The sequence below is a fragment of the Stylophora pistillata genome, chromosome 11, assembly GCF_964205215.1.
Source record: "Stylophora pistillata chromosome 11, jaStyPist1.2, whole genome shotgun sequence".
Taxonomy (NCBI): Eukaryota; Metazoa; Cnidaria; class Anthozoa; order Scleractinia; family Pocilloporidae; genus Stylophora; species Stylophora pistillata.
In genome coordinates, this window is record NC_142529.1 from 14,800,219 (window position 1) to 14,815,230 (window position 15,012).

The window sequence follows — 15,012 nt, forward strand, 5'->3', positions numbered from 1 at the left end:
TCTCATCTTGCCCACGGACGCCGCCAGCTATATAATATGGTTAGTTAACAGACTTCAAGTTAGATAGAATGAAATATATGAAGTTCATATATTTTGAACTGCGGTATTAGATACGTATGATGCACGATCCTCGCAGTAGATAGCGCTATTTAAGCAATAGCGAAAATCAGACCTGAAAAAAATCAGGCCTGTACGGGATTCGAACCACTGACCTCTGCGATACTAGTACAGCGCTCTACCAATTGAGTTAACAAGCCAACTGGGAGCAGGCCGTTAAGTTGATTCGTAATAAACCCGTGAAAGGGATAAATCAGATACAATGAAATGTATGAAGTTCATATATTTTGAACTGCGGTATTAGATACGTATGATGCACGATCCTCGCAGTAGATAGCGCTATTTAAGCAATAGCGAAAATCAGACCTTTTCAGGTCTGATTTTCGCTATTGCTTAAATAGCGCTATCTACTGCGAGGATCGTGCATCATACGCAGACTTCAAGTTATTTATCTTTTTTTTCCCTCCTTGATCTTCATCTAATGACTGTGGTCATGTGAATATCATATATTTGAACTGCAGATTACAGTGCAAAGCAGTTATAAAAATAAATCAATTTCATGCTTTAATTTAACTACTGCTTAAGCTGTGTTCATTACTGCGAAAGTCACTCTCATCTTTATTTAATAACTTGATTTTTGAGCATCCGTCACAGAAAAAAGACCTTAGCGAATGGTTAATGATGAAGGCATTTACGAGATAATCCCTTGATGAACAAAGCTGTTTGGTCGACATGAGACTTGAAGGTTTAGGCCAGTGCTCGTCTTCACAAAGGCTCCTAGCAAACCACTACGGAACTAAGTCTAACGTATCCTCTCCAGTTTAATTTTTGAACAGACTGACTGACAGGAGCTAACATTTAGAAACATGAGTGGTTCGGATAGGGCGTTTGTCCGACGAAACTTTCCACTGATCCCCGTTTTCGCACCATACATATCAATTTAAAATTGTTATGTTCTTTCTCACCTTAAGAATATTGCATATTGGTGGGTGCTGTCCTGTTATTTTTTAAATTTCACCAAAGGTTGATTAGTTTTCTTTACGACCTTCTGAGTTAACAAAAAGAGCACCCTTTTGTTTCGGGAGCAACGAACCAGACGATTTCTTAGAAAATCACCGAACCGATAATCATCCTAAAGGAATGAAATATGCGTATAAAAATGCCTCCTGCCTTAAGACCGAGCCAAAGTTAAGATGATACAAACCCAAAAGGTTTTCATTATCAGCGACTGCTCAAGCTCTGGAGAACAATGAAGGTGAGTAGCGCGTTGAGGTACCTTTGAGTGTAACGCTGGGCCAGAATGAATCTTCAGTTTAGCACATAGATATTGATTACCTATTAAAATAAAAAACAATTATCAAACGATGCTTATTGAAAGTGAAGCCAATTAAACAATAAAGCCGTTTTATCGAAACACGTTGCTTTCTTTAGAACAAGAAGACATTTTTCGCATACATTATCAATGAACGGAGACACAAATACCATGATTGCGAATTAAGACCGGTGCGCGTACTACATTTTAACACCTAAACCAGCGTGAAAGGCAACAATTTATACTCTTCGAGTGTAGAACTTAGTGTGTATGTTGATATTTCAAGTGATAATTTATTGATAAAAATGATATCATCAGTAGGTAAGTGTCTTGATCAAAAGATGGATATCACGATGCTGTGTACACTTAGAGAATATTTTGCAAGGAGAGAGACTTAAATTTCTAAGTTGGACAATGGTGCTATTTGTTTGTGTAACTTACTAAATGTATATTCCTTATAAATCCTTTTTGAAACAGACAATCAAGTTGGGATCAATATAAAAAAAATTGAAAACATTTTCGTTATTCATAGGTCTATGAATATCGCGATTTTGGGTGACACATCAAGAAGCATTGTCCACATAGCAAAAACCTTGAAGACAAATCAAATAAAATACAATTTCAGAATAACGATTGCAACACGCAGTACACCCTCAGGATGGAATAGGAATGACGAAAACCCAACTTAATTAATTACCAAGACAGTGCCTTTAGATATAATGCCCTGAAAGACTAAAAACCAGACAACCAGACAACAACGGAGAACAGAACAGACAAAGCGCAAAAACATAGTAAACAAAAATACGACAAAATGACGCCAGAAAACAATCACAAAAAGTTAAATTAATCACATACCTTGCTAATTGTAAACAAGTTGCATAGCAACTTCTGCGAATCTCAGTATCAACATCTTGAGGAAACATGTCCTTCTGGAGGATATTCACCACAACACTGTTTAGAGAAGGCAACAAAAAAAGAAAACAGCAACACTCACTATACTTGCAAATTCATCCATCCGTTTATCATCGACAAATACGGGAGTACACGAGGAAGCAATTTGAAATCACTTTGTTTTAAAAGAGTACTGAGCTCCACAGTTAAGGTTGCGCTTAATAGAGCAGTTTTCAAAGGAGTACTACAAAATCAAAACCAAAGTGATTCCAGCGACCAATCAGAACAAGGATTTACATTATCACTAGCCAATGAGAACTCAAAGTAAGAAGTGGCAAACTGCTTGAAACGCGGGAAAGCGTGTATGACCAAGTCGCGATTATTTTTATCTGATTGGTCAAAGAGAACGGTGCAGGTTTTTTGGACCAATCACAGAGCAAATTTATGTAAAACCACAGTAATCGAAGATTTCTTTTGACGCTCAATTAAAAGTTGCTCTATAATGATTAAGTAATATCCCTTATCGCATTTGTGTCTGCAATGCAAAGGATCCGCGGAGTTACAGTTTCAGGACGAGGCTATCGGGTCAACGTTTCTCGAGAAACACCAGAAACACTCCATGTCTGGCCATATAACTCTGCAATTTGCGTTTTGTTCTGCCGTGGAAAAGGTTAAAATTCTTAGTGGTAATTGTCCTGGCATCGCGAAAGGAAGATTGAAAGTAAGTAAGTAAGTAAGGACTTTATTTATAGAGGGGGACACGTAGCAGCTGTAAAGCTGACAAACCTGTGGCCCTCTCACTAGATTATACAACATTACAAAAAACTGATAAATAAATAAATATATCAATAATTACATAATTCTATAATAGAAATAGCAGGATAGATAAAAAATATTGAGAAAGATAACATTAATTTATAAAAAACTAAAATTAGATAATGTATTATTGCTTAATATTGTTTCAAAGTTGTCCAGGTTTTTATATGAGCTTATAAGATGCTTTTTCACAGCTGTTTTGAATAGTTTTACACTAGGCTTATTTTTGATATCATGGAGAAGGCTGTTCCATAACTTAACTGCGTCAACACTGAATGCCTTGCTACCATCGTTATTTCTTAGGCATTTGGGACACACTAAATTTAAATTGCCATGTCTAGTATATCTATTGTGTACAGAACTGTTCGTCTTAAGCAAGTTTCTGATGTAAATCGGAACATCGCCTTTAAGGCTCTTTTAAAATCATTGTACATTTATTTAATTTGATTTCATCAAAAAAAAGGCAACCAGCCTAGTTTACTAAAGTTTACAACACTTCTAGAATAAGAGTCCACTCCAAGAATTACTCGGGCAGCCCTTTTCTGTAACCTTAGGAGGAGTTCTTTAGCGTCACAGATATTCCAAACCATGCTCCCGTACATAAGGAGGGGTTTAATCAAGGCGTTATAGTATAAGACTCTCCTTTATTGGGAGGTATCTCTTTATCTTTTTCAATAAACCAATACGCTGAGAAAGCTTGGCCTTTAGGCTACAAATGTGGTCACTAAATGTAAGATCTTGATAAAGTGTTACACCAAGCAATTTATAAAAAGTTACTTGTTCTAGTTCGGCCCCATCAAGGGTCACTGACAGGTGATTGCCATCAGGTAATGATGAATGTAGCCTCTTTCCGGTGATAAGTAATGCTTTGGTTTTAACGGCGTTTAGGACCATCCCATTTTCGCTAGACCATTTACTTAATTTATCCATGTATTCTTGAAGACGTCGTTCCAATTCCAAAGGTGCGTTATCGTTATTAGCGCTGGCTTTAAATGTGGTGTCATCCGCGTAAGCATGAATAGTTGAGTCCGATCTAACAGCTTCGGGAAGATCGTTGACGAAAATTAAAAACAGTACAGTACAGAATGGCTGTCATTTCGGAAAGGAACGGCAAAATTTTATCGCGTTTGTTCATGACTACGGTTGTTGTTCCTTTGTCGGCCTATTTGAGGTTTAACTCAGAGTCACGTTTCAAGGCCCTCGGCGCCTTGCGTTCGGCCGGAAGCAAATTGTTTTGGCTTTGTAATTTCTATTTCTGAAAGGTCACTTTTAACCTCTTCTAAATGGCTTTCAAGGGCTACTAATTTTTGTATTGGGGGTATCCATGTAGATTTGGCATGGCAGGGATGGGTTTTTTGTCCTCCCCTCGGAATGTGTAAATCAGACGCATTCTCCTTGAGAACTGATCAAAGTGACACTATAGTTGTTGTCTGATCTGTTTTTGTTTTGTAGCGGGGGTTGGAATTATTTTAAGCCCTTTTGCAAGTAAATTAATCTGGTCGTTTGTAAGTTCTTTATTTGAGAGGTTTTTTATGTGCGTTTTTATCACCTCTAGTTTGATAGTTGAACGTATTTGGCAAGACCGCTGATTCGATCTAATCTTGTGGATCTCGTCAGTTGCCGATTAACTGAACAGACTGTTGCGCCCGTACGCAATACAATGTCTAACCATGACGAGAACACGCTGTATCCTTAAGAAAATGAATAAAAATGCCTCCAAACGTAGCCGTTTGCTTCGATTTTACTTGAAAGTTTTACCTGTGTGACCCGATAGCCTCACCCTCACAGACGCCCCGTTACCGTCAGTAGCACTGTACCAGGTGCTTGAACCGGGAACAGTGCCAAACTGCCGAGGGTCGACCTTAGCGAGTACAGCTGGTTTAACATAACGATCAACCACAAAGTCCTCAGCCAACTTGGAAAGGACAGGTGTAAGTGAAATTGGTCTCAGGTGTTTATTAACGTCATAAACAAGGGTCTGCTTAGGAATAGGGACGACGTTGGCGAGCTTCCAGGACAGGGGAACACGAGCTTCCAAGTATGAGCTATTAAGAATATCAGCAACCACAGGGGCCAATAGGTCCGCGTTCTCTTTCAAAAGTCAGGCGGGCACGCCGTCAGGCCCAGAAGCTTTGGCAGGATGAAGAGCGATGAGCTTCTTCAAGACACTGAACTCAGTAATAGTAACAACAAAACTAATTCAAGTATTGGAGAGCAAGGAGAAAAGCCACAACAACTCCAGTGGATTATTCTGATTAGCGTTATTTCACATTTTCCCCTGATAAGGGTGTGAGCATAATTGCCATTGGAGTTGGTAAGGACTTATCCCAAAGAAAAGAACAAATGAAAAAGATAGCTGGCGAGAAAGGAAACGTTCTTCTGTACGGCAGTTTCGACGCACTCATCAACAACCTGAACCAGATCCTGGAGGCTACGTGCCGTAAACTCATGTTTTCCTTTAAATGCGTCTCCCTGCTAATATTTTACTTGATCCTTATTTGAATAGTGCTCATTCTAAGTTGATAAAGATTGATCTTTCTTATCCTCCCATAAAGCTGTTGACGGAGGATACACTGATTGGTCTGAGTCGAAGTGCAGCGTGACGTGTGGAGGAGGAGTGAAGACGCTGACAAGAACCTGCACCAGTCCCCCACCATCTAACGATGGAAAAGACTGCAGTTTGCTTGGGCCAGCTAAAAAGACAGTTCCATGTAACGGACAAAAATGCTGTAGGTTTTCTTTTTTATGGAGTAATTTTCTGTTGTTCCTTATTTTTTAATGAAAGATTTAGTTATGGCCCAGGCTGAAGGTAGGATTCATGTGCTAGAAATGAACTTAAGTGGAACTTTTCTCATAAAATATCAATTGTATTTCATGATTAGTAAAAGTAATAGGACTGGGTGGAGTACAATTCAGGAAGAACTGAGACGAGTCGTTTCAAATTGGCAGAGTGCGAAGCTGATTTGAAATAGTGAGCACGAATACTCCTTCAATCAAGAACATTAAAATATCCCCAACTGTGACTCGAACATTAGCTGTTTTATTGTAATAGTACAGTGTAATCGGACAGTTGGCTGTAATCGGACACCTTTGATCAGACAGTTAAAGGGGGATTGGTTTTACTTCAATTTCATGTTTCCTCACAACTCAGATCTCATTGTTGTCATTTATCACTGATATATGTCCTCAAGATATTTCTCCTTTTTGTTTACACAGCTTCTCCATGCACGGTCAGACTGGACATTGCATTGAATCGTTCTCGACAAGTCCTTGAGTGTAAAGATACCCAATCTCAATTAGGCTATCAGCTTCATAGGTGACCTGATTAAAAACTTCCACCCTGCGCCTGATGGTGATCACTTCGGCTTTATAACGTTTCACGAGAAGGCCGAAATGGTGTTTAGATTTGCCGACTCAAAATATCATGACAAGAACGAACTATTGGAGAAAATAGCCAACGAACCTCGTCGACTGAAACTTTACACCCGTACTGATCTAGCCCTGAAAATGGCGAGGGATCAGCTATTTACCAAGGCTGGAGGAGACAGACCAGACAAACCAAATGTCAGGATTGTATTCACAGATGGAAGACCAACAAAACCTAAAGGCAACAGAAATTTTAACTTCAAGGAATTTGCCAGTGAAATAGCGAAAGATTTCGAAGTGAGTTTTTTTGTTGTTGTTTGTTGTTTTGTATTTTAATTTGTTTTTCCACAGAATGTACAATAAGCTCTCATCATATAGGGAGAGAAATATTTATCATAAAACCAAAGTGAAATTGGATTGGCGTGAAAAACTTTTAATTAAACGCGAAGATACCTTGTTAGCTATGGAAGTTTGAATCCCAATAAGATATATTGAAAGCCATCATGAAAGTGAATTTTAAGTCGACGCAGCAAGGCAAAATAGTGTGCTCTTTTCTGCACAGTTGATCCAAACTGCTGTGTTGCAGAGGTGCTGATAGCACTGAACCTACTTTTCGAGTCTTTCCTATCAGTTATCATTACTGAATATTTTTCATTGTGTTTTGATGTTTTAAAGACATATTAAATGCGCTTTTGTACTGTTTTGCTTATTACTTTCCTGCGTTTTTATGTCATAGCTGTGAAAATCTATTCACTAAAAGGTGTATCACTGAGCTCAAAAAAATATCTCCAATACCTCAGCTTCATAGGCGAAATCAATAAGTATCAATCTTTACCGGAGACAAACACTCGAATAACAACTCTTGCTTCATTCTTTCAAAGTCTAACTTAGCCAATGCAAGTGACATTTCTGCTGAGAAAGTGTCCTATCAAATTTGAAAACATTAAGGCATTTGTTAGGAAAAGAATTATTAGCAGACAACGGTCTCCCTATAAAAGAAATTGCATCAACTTAGGGTGGCCGAACACAGTTTTCGCGCGCGCTTTTGCTGATGCAATTCAGCTCGCGCACAAGGATTGCGAAAAACAAACATGCCGTCAATAGAGTGGTCATTTTATTTACTCAACACGTATCTGCACTATCTGTGCTATTATTCTCTATAGTTGGCGCAGTGTATTGAGGGCTTTAATCTTTTACTTCAAAGACTTGTCAGAAAAGTTATCGGTGCAAAGAACACAGCAATTTTCAGCTCTTTCGTCGTTACCGAAAGAACCAAGTTAAATGCAGCGCATGCGTAGTAAATAAAAAATTTCAACTGAATGGAAAATTGCTCTCTCGGAAATATTCCTATTTCTTGAGAACCACTCATTAGAATTTCGCGAAATTTGGCACGAAAATAGTTTAGGAAATAAGTAACAGGAGTATTGAAAAAAAATTGATTTTTAACAAAGGAAATTCTAGATAATTGAGTGAACCTTCAACAAGGAATAATTAAAGATCTCTATTTAATTGTTAGCAAAATGGTGTTAACTTGTGAGTATCGTTACAAGCTCGTTGCACGCAAATTATAAAGAAAATCTAATGACTGGATATTTTACAAATAAACAAAACCGAGTTTTAAGTGAGTGGTGTTTTAATAAAATGCACGGAGGTTTCGGCGTACATGTTCCATAAACCATAAAGTAAGCAAAGAAGTGGAATTGGACTTTTAGTTTTTTGTTTCCTTGTATCTCTGAAATGTAATTCACTAAATGCAACTCACTACAGGCGTATTTTGGGTTAAAACTTACAAAAAGGCCACACGTTTAAACAGTTTGACTCTGCCACCCCTCAAAAAGGGGATTGGCAACATTTGCTATTTGGCCCTTTTCATTTGCTTTTGAATCTATCCCCATCGCGATATTTTGAGAATTCGTGGTTTCAGTTAATTGGTATACATGTTGGTGTTGCCTCCCTTAGGTTCAATTTTCTTATTGATAACGTCTGTCCTTCACAGTACTACACTATCATTCAAAGATGCTGTCACGGATTATGATTTTTGTTTTATTGGACAAATACAATAATAATAATACCCGAATTTATATAGCGCCATTTCCATGAGCTCAATGGCACTTTACAATAATCGTAATTCTAAAAATAAAAAACATTCAAGTTCTCAAAGAAAGTATATAACAGTCGAAGAGGTTAACTTTCTAAAATAAGATACAATCGACTTGCTAAGATTAACTAAGGAAAATATATACAATAAAAAGAAAAAAGGGTGGTCAACTAACTAATAAAAGCCTAAAAAAGTAGTGTTTTAATCTTATTTTTAAAAACATCAAGGTTCTGGATTAATCTTATGTCATCGGTTAGGGAGTTCTAGAGCTTGGACGTAGCAACTTGAAAAGGTCTGTCACCGGAAAACTTGAGATTAAACTTTGGTGTTACAAGGAGATTTTTTGAAGAAGATCTTAATTGCCTCGTGAAGGAGATCTGCTATGTATTTTGGCGTCATGCCATGTAGTGCTTTGTACGTAAGAAGTAATGCTTTGTACGTAATTCGTTGTCTGACTGGTAACCAGTGTAGTCTGCGAAGAACTTCTTGGAACGCTTATTCAGCGTTATTTTCTCTCTCCAGCGATTGATGGTGGCTTCTCTGAATGGTCTGAGTTAAAGTGCAATGTGACATGCGGAGGAGGAGTAAAGACGTTTACAAGAACCTGCACCAATCCCCCGCCGTCTAACGATGGAAAAGACTGCAGTGAACTGGGGCCAGTGAAAACGACAGTTTCATGCAATGAACAAGAATGCCGTGAGTGCTTCTATAAAATCTCACAACATACTTGTTATTATTCAAAATCAATAGTAACGAGAAAACCAGGCAGTTTCATGCTTTTCATTTATTTCACACGTGCTGAGATTTACAATGAAAAAAACCTGCGTTAAATTCGCCAATCAGAAGCCGACTGTGAAAATACATCGTTCGTCTAATCAGATACACGAACGATAGTAAATCACAGTGCAGGGCAACAAGCGTGGGGCTTTCTGTAAAAAGAAAATGGAAGAGGAAGAGCCAAGATTTGCTTTCCTTGAAAGAGAAATAAATGACTGCATATATGAGCAATAAAACAAAAAACACGAGAGCAAAGATGGACAGAGACGTATGCCTGGTTAAAACCTTTCTTCAGAGGAAGGTAGAATTTAAGAACGATTAAGAAATACTTCGTGCTCAACTTAATGAATTGCCGATCGAGTTCGTACTCACTGTCTGTCAGAACCAAAGATGGAAATGCCTGTGAGAACTAATTTGTACTTAACGATGAAGAACTACCGTATTTTTATTTACATCAATTTTTCGCATTGGTTATTTTAAAAACCCAGGTTGTTCCAATTTCCTTTGCAAGTTTTTATAAGTCATAATTGTAAGCATCTGCAAATTTGCGATAAAATTTAAAAATTGAATTTTAGAAATATTTATTGTCTTTTATAAGTAGTTTTTTAGAAATCGACTTTGAAATAAAAGCTAGCGCTAAGAAGTCACGACGTTTCGACCTCTCTGAGGTCATTTCCAAATCTGCATAAATATGTTGAAGCAAGTTGAAGACGATAAAATGTGGCGAACACTAAAATATGCGAAAAAATGTAAACAATATACAGTGGAAAGAAGAACTTCAATGGCTTCCAATCTTTGAATTGTGTCGGTCAGTGAGAACAATTCTCAGTTTGTATGAAATAAAAACATCATACTATGGAAAGTACGCACGAACGATTTTCATTCATTCTTGCGATGCATCAAAAATCTCAGTTGCTCGCTGCACTCACTCGTTCTTTTTTTTTTTTTGATGCATTGCATCTCTTTAATAAAAACTCGTTCGTGCGTACTTTCCATGGAATGATCTCTATGTGAAAGACCTTATTGATGTTACTTGTTTCAACAACAAAATCTCTAGTAACTTTCTTCAAGATTTTTCACTCTTTCATTTCAACAGCTCCTCCATGCACAGCTGAACTGGACATCGCAATCGTTCTCGACAAATCTAAGAGTGTGAGGATACCTAATCTCGATAAGTCTATCAGCTTCATAGGTGACCTGGCCCCAGTTGTTCAAAGGGCGGATAACGCTATCCAACGGATAAATCGCTATCCAGCGGATAAGTGTTACCAAAACGTACTGTGCTATCCACCGGATAGAGATTTATCCAGTGTATAGCGTTATCCATCCTTCGAACAACCGGGGCCTGGTGAAAAACTTCCACCCTGCGCCAGATGGAGATCACTTCGGCTTTATCACGTTTCACGAGAAGGCCAAAATGGTGTTTAAATTTGCCGACTCACAATATCATGACAAGAACGAACTATTGCAGAAAATAGCCAAAGAACCTCGTCAGCTGGAACAACAAACCCGTACTGATCTGGCTTTGAAGATGGCACGGGGTCAACTGTTTACCGAGGAAGGAGGAGATAGACCAGACAAACCAAATGTCATGATTGTACTCACAGATGGAAAACCAACAAAACCTAGAGACAACAGAAAATTTAACTTCAAAACATTTGCCAATGAAATAACGAAAGATTTCGAAGTGAGTTTTTTGTAATAGTTGTTTTGTTGAATTTTAAGCAGTACTAATGTAACAGATATAAGGAAATGAGTGATAACTTCAAAACTAAAGTAATGAAAATAAGGATGAGAAATAAAAAGAAAACTATGATTAGTTACAAACAGGCTCTTAAAATCTATTGAGGATTGTGCGTCCCCTTAAATGCTTTCCAATTATTTTTCATTTTCATAAGTTTTAACGTCATAAAGCAAAGATATAAATTGGCACAGGAGAACATGAGCTCATGTTCCAATGATGAAAGACATTTTGTGGCATTGAAGCGCCTATTACACGATTTTTTTTTTTTTTTTGGCGTTTTCTGGTCGATAGCTGTATCTTAAGTTTGAATTAATCGATCTTAGCGCCTAGCAAGTTCTCCTTGACCATTTTTTTGCGCATTGAAAGAACGCGATTTGGCCAAAAATTGTCCACACTTGGCAGTGGGCAAAATGATCATGTTGCATAGCAGCGACATAGAAAACTGCGAAGACATGTAGGCAACTATGGTGGAGAAAGTTGAAATATAGGAGAGGGGTCGAACGTATTGAGTGACCGGAGCGGCAAATGGTGTTAGCTACAAGAATAGTACACATACACCGGGTATTTCTGGACACTACGTTCCAAAATGAACGCGTTTTGATCGTCGACATCAAGGAGATTTTACTCTTCAAAGTCGTCGGCGTTAAGCCCCGCTCCGGCATCGAAGACGGCTGCTATGAACACATACTACTGGTCAAATCAGAGGAAATTCGCCAATGAGTTCAGCTACAGTAAAGGATGCTGATTAATGGGACTGTTCCCACACCAGACACGATTGTTTGGCATTCTTTTTGGCTAAAATTTCGCAAGCGAAGAATGGTGAACTTCTTATTGTTGTCTATTTCACGCCCTTGAGATGTACTCACGCTCCCTGTCTTTCCTCGTGACAACATTTATCGTATGAAAATCCCACGAATTGTAGTTTCCATAGTATTTTAACTGACTTTGTAGTTAAGGTGAAGCCCTTTCCTCAGCTGACCGATATCCTAGCTATCGCTTGATCAACCTAGGTTTCCGAAAATCCACCTTACGAGCAATCAGTTCCAATTCCAATAAAATCACTGCAACGAGGAAAAATGTGAAACAAAAATTTTGATGTTTTAGATGGTAGCCGGAATTCAAGTGCTGTGTGAAAATCGATGATGGCGATGATGATGATGATAAACTTTATTCATGTGTCAATGTATTTAGCTGACGCTAATTGGGGACACAACGTAAATGAATAACCTAATTAATGATAAGAAATACGCTATAGATTATATAACCTAAGAGGTACAAATTACGCAAGCGGAGCAATTGTTACCATTTATCAGTTCGGTAAGATCCTTACGCCTACTATGGAACTTAAACCTAGAAAGGCAGTTAATTTCAGATGCATGTGCAATTTTCATTTACAACGCTGATATCAGCGAAATGGGTAATGTGGCAATGCTGCACTGAGACTAAAGAAGTTTTCCTTTTTTAATATCCCTATTTGAGACAAAATTGAATTAGTCGACTGTAAACTCACTCGTTTTCCGTTTGACCAGTTCAACAACGACGATAGCCTCTGTTTTTGCAATCTTGGACGAAAGGAGCAACTTGCGGTAAAACTGCCAGAGGACCTCTCGGCGAAAAATCATCATGCCTTGTGATACAGCAGATTCTTTCGATGCCGCCGTCAAAAGTTACCTTTCGGTTTGCTGATGGAGTTATTTTGCAGCAACGAAACTCTAGAGCATTGACTAAGGGGAACCTTCGCTGAAACGAACACAGCTACCCCTTTTTAATATAGATTTTGCAGCAGAAAACAAAACACAGACGCAACGAACTAAACATTCAGTAATGGGAATTTTTTTTCTGATCTTAACCGGAACATTGCATTCGAGAAACCGTCTTTGTCAGTCTTCGTCGAAATCTTCGTTTAATGTGCGCGGTCCTCCTTCGTGGGTCTGTTATTATATATTATATATTATATATATATATTATATTCGTGGGTCTGTTATTATATACCGTTATTATATATCAACTATTTGTAAGAAGATAAATGGCCAGTTCAATGTAATGCTAAGATTTCGTAAACTTATCTCTAAAGATACTCTACTAAGATTGTATAAGGCTTCTATTATGCCACATTTTAACTATTGTTCGTCTGTATGGCACTTTTGTGGTGCACGTAGTACTAAGAAGATAGATACTTTAAACAAGCGAATTCTTAGAGTTATCTTGCAGGATTATAATTCTCCCTATGACTCTCTACTTAGCAAAGTTAACTCCAAATCTCTGTATAAAAGACGCCCTCAGACTTTCTTAACTATATTGTACAAGAGCTTGTTTTTTAACTGCTATCCAGGCTATGTAAGGAATATGTTTAGTTTCCGGTCTGTATCCTACAATCTACGCGGAAATTATATTTTGTCTCTACCGTCTAGAAAAACTACTACTTATGGTCTTCACTCCTTTTCATATATGGCTTCAGAACTATGGAACTCTCTTCCGGACTCTTTTAGAACGTCTGACTTTTCTGATTTCAAGCGCAAGATTTTACAGTATGACTCTCTCTCATAGTTAAATTTTAGAATGTAACAATTTTACATTTTACATTTTAGTAGTATTTAGAATTATACTTGTAACTCGAAGATACTAGCTTATCCTTTAGCTACTCCAAATTCGAGATTTAATAAATTCTATGTATGTATGTATGTATAACCGTACTGTAAGATGTATCACAACGCTCGGTAGAGCTTGACAAAGATAGGTATATATCACTATCGGACATTATTATTCAAGCTTCTCGTTGTTTGTATTTTGACGACCCCGCAAGGCTCGTTAAATTACAGCACAACTCGTAAAAATACTCAGCGATACTACACAACAAAACGTTTATAAGATACATTTATTTGAAGAGCATTTCAACGCTGACTTAAACTCGATTACAAGAGACGTGAGAGATTTGCGTCAACTAAGGGTTTTCATAGATTTCTACGCCATCACCCGCTAACTCGTCACCAATCTGCAGGACACTTCAATTTTTAGCCAAAATAAGAGCGCTTTAGGGCTCGAAAAACCTGTTTTTTTAAATTTGTCCTCAATCGGAATTGGTTTGTACATATGATTAGCTGAATAAATACGCAAAAAAAAAAGACTTCTTATCATCGGCACCTTGATCTAGTTTCAGTTCTCTGACACAGATAATTAAATGTTGGTTATAATATTGGTTTAACATAGTCCAGTTTTACATAATTTTGTTTCTTTGATATGATTTTATTCGTACACAATAAATGAACAGTCTGATTAGAAGCAAGTGAGGGCTATATAAAATACTATGACGAGCTAAAACCTGTGCATTGAACGTTATTGCGGTCGAGTTCTGTCGATTCCTTCCAGATATCGACATTTACTCCTTACTGAATGAAAAAAATTCTTTTGATTGTTTTGTTTTTCAGAATGAAGATGCTCCGTACTGAATGAAAAAAAGTTCTTTTGATTATTGTTTTTTGTTTTTGTTTTGAACGTTGTTGCGGTCGAGTGCTGTCGATTCCTTCCAGCTATCAACGGATATTCCTCACTGAATTTAAAAAAAAATTCTTTTGATTGTTTTCTTTTTCAGAATAAAGATGCTCCGTATTTACGAATTGACGTTCACCAAGAGGGAAATTTTGGTGTAGGGAAGCTGCAACAGTGTTAATTTCACAAAATTATGGTATCTGCAGATGATATCGGTGATGGGATGAATAAACAAAACCCAGATCTATTGCTTTGCCTGTGAATGAATGCCGTTATATAAGTTTGGCCAGTTTTTGATTTAAGAAATGGAGAATGAGGCTTATGGTAAACTTGGTGTTAAAACGAATCGTGGTCTCACTGTAGCTGGAACAAGATGCACTTTGAGCTGCAGCAAAATTCTCTGAGCGAACCTTCGCTGATATTTCTGAATACTTCCCTGTTACTTTAAATTAACAGTTCGTGCTT

The 15,012-nt window shown here is 37.6% G+C and overlaps 1 protein-coding gene across 1 annotated transcript; it reads left to right on the forward strand.

Annotated features, from left to right (window-relative positions):
• Positions 1-1,306: 1,306 nt before the first annotated feature.
• Positions 1,307-14,728, forward strand: LOC148720209 (coadhesin-like). The gene is made up of 7 exons (XM_088737580.1): positions 1,307-1,312; positions 5,336-5,516; positions 5,632-5,805; positions 9,063-9,236; positions 10,414-10,513; positions 10,662-11,004; positions 14,651-14,728. Exons 1-7 carry the CDS (start codon positions 1,307-1,309, stop codon positions 14,726-14,728), a joined length of 1,056 nt encoding a protein of 351 aa, XP_088593706.1.
• Positions 14,729-15,012: the final 284 nt, after the last annotated feature.

Bases quoted from the DNA above. Each gene is read 5' to 3' on its own strand.
- LOC148720209 (XM_088737580.1), top strand. The intron at 5,517-5,631 runs GTAAACTCATGT...CCTCCCATAAAG, and splicing joins GATCCTGGAGGCTACGTGCC to CTGTTGACGGAGGATACACT. The intron at 11,005-14,650 runs GTGAGTTTTTTG...TTTCTTTTTCAG, and splicing joins AAATAACGAAAGATTTCGAA to AATAAAGATGCTCCGTATTT.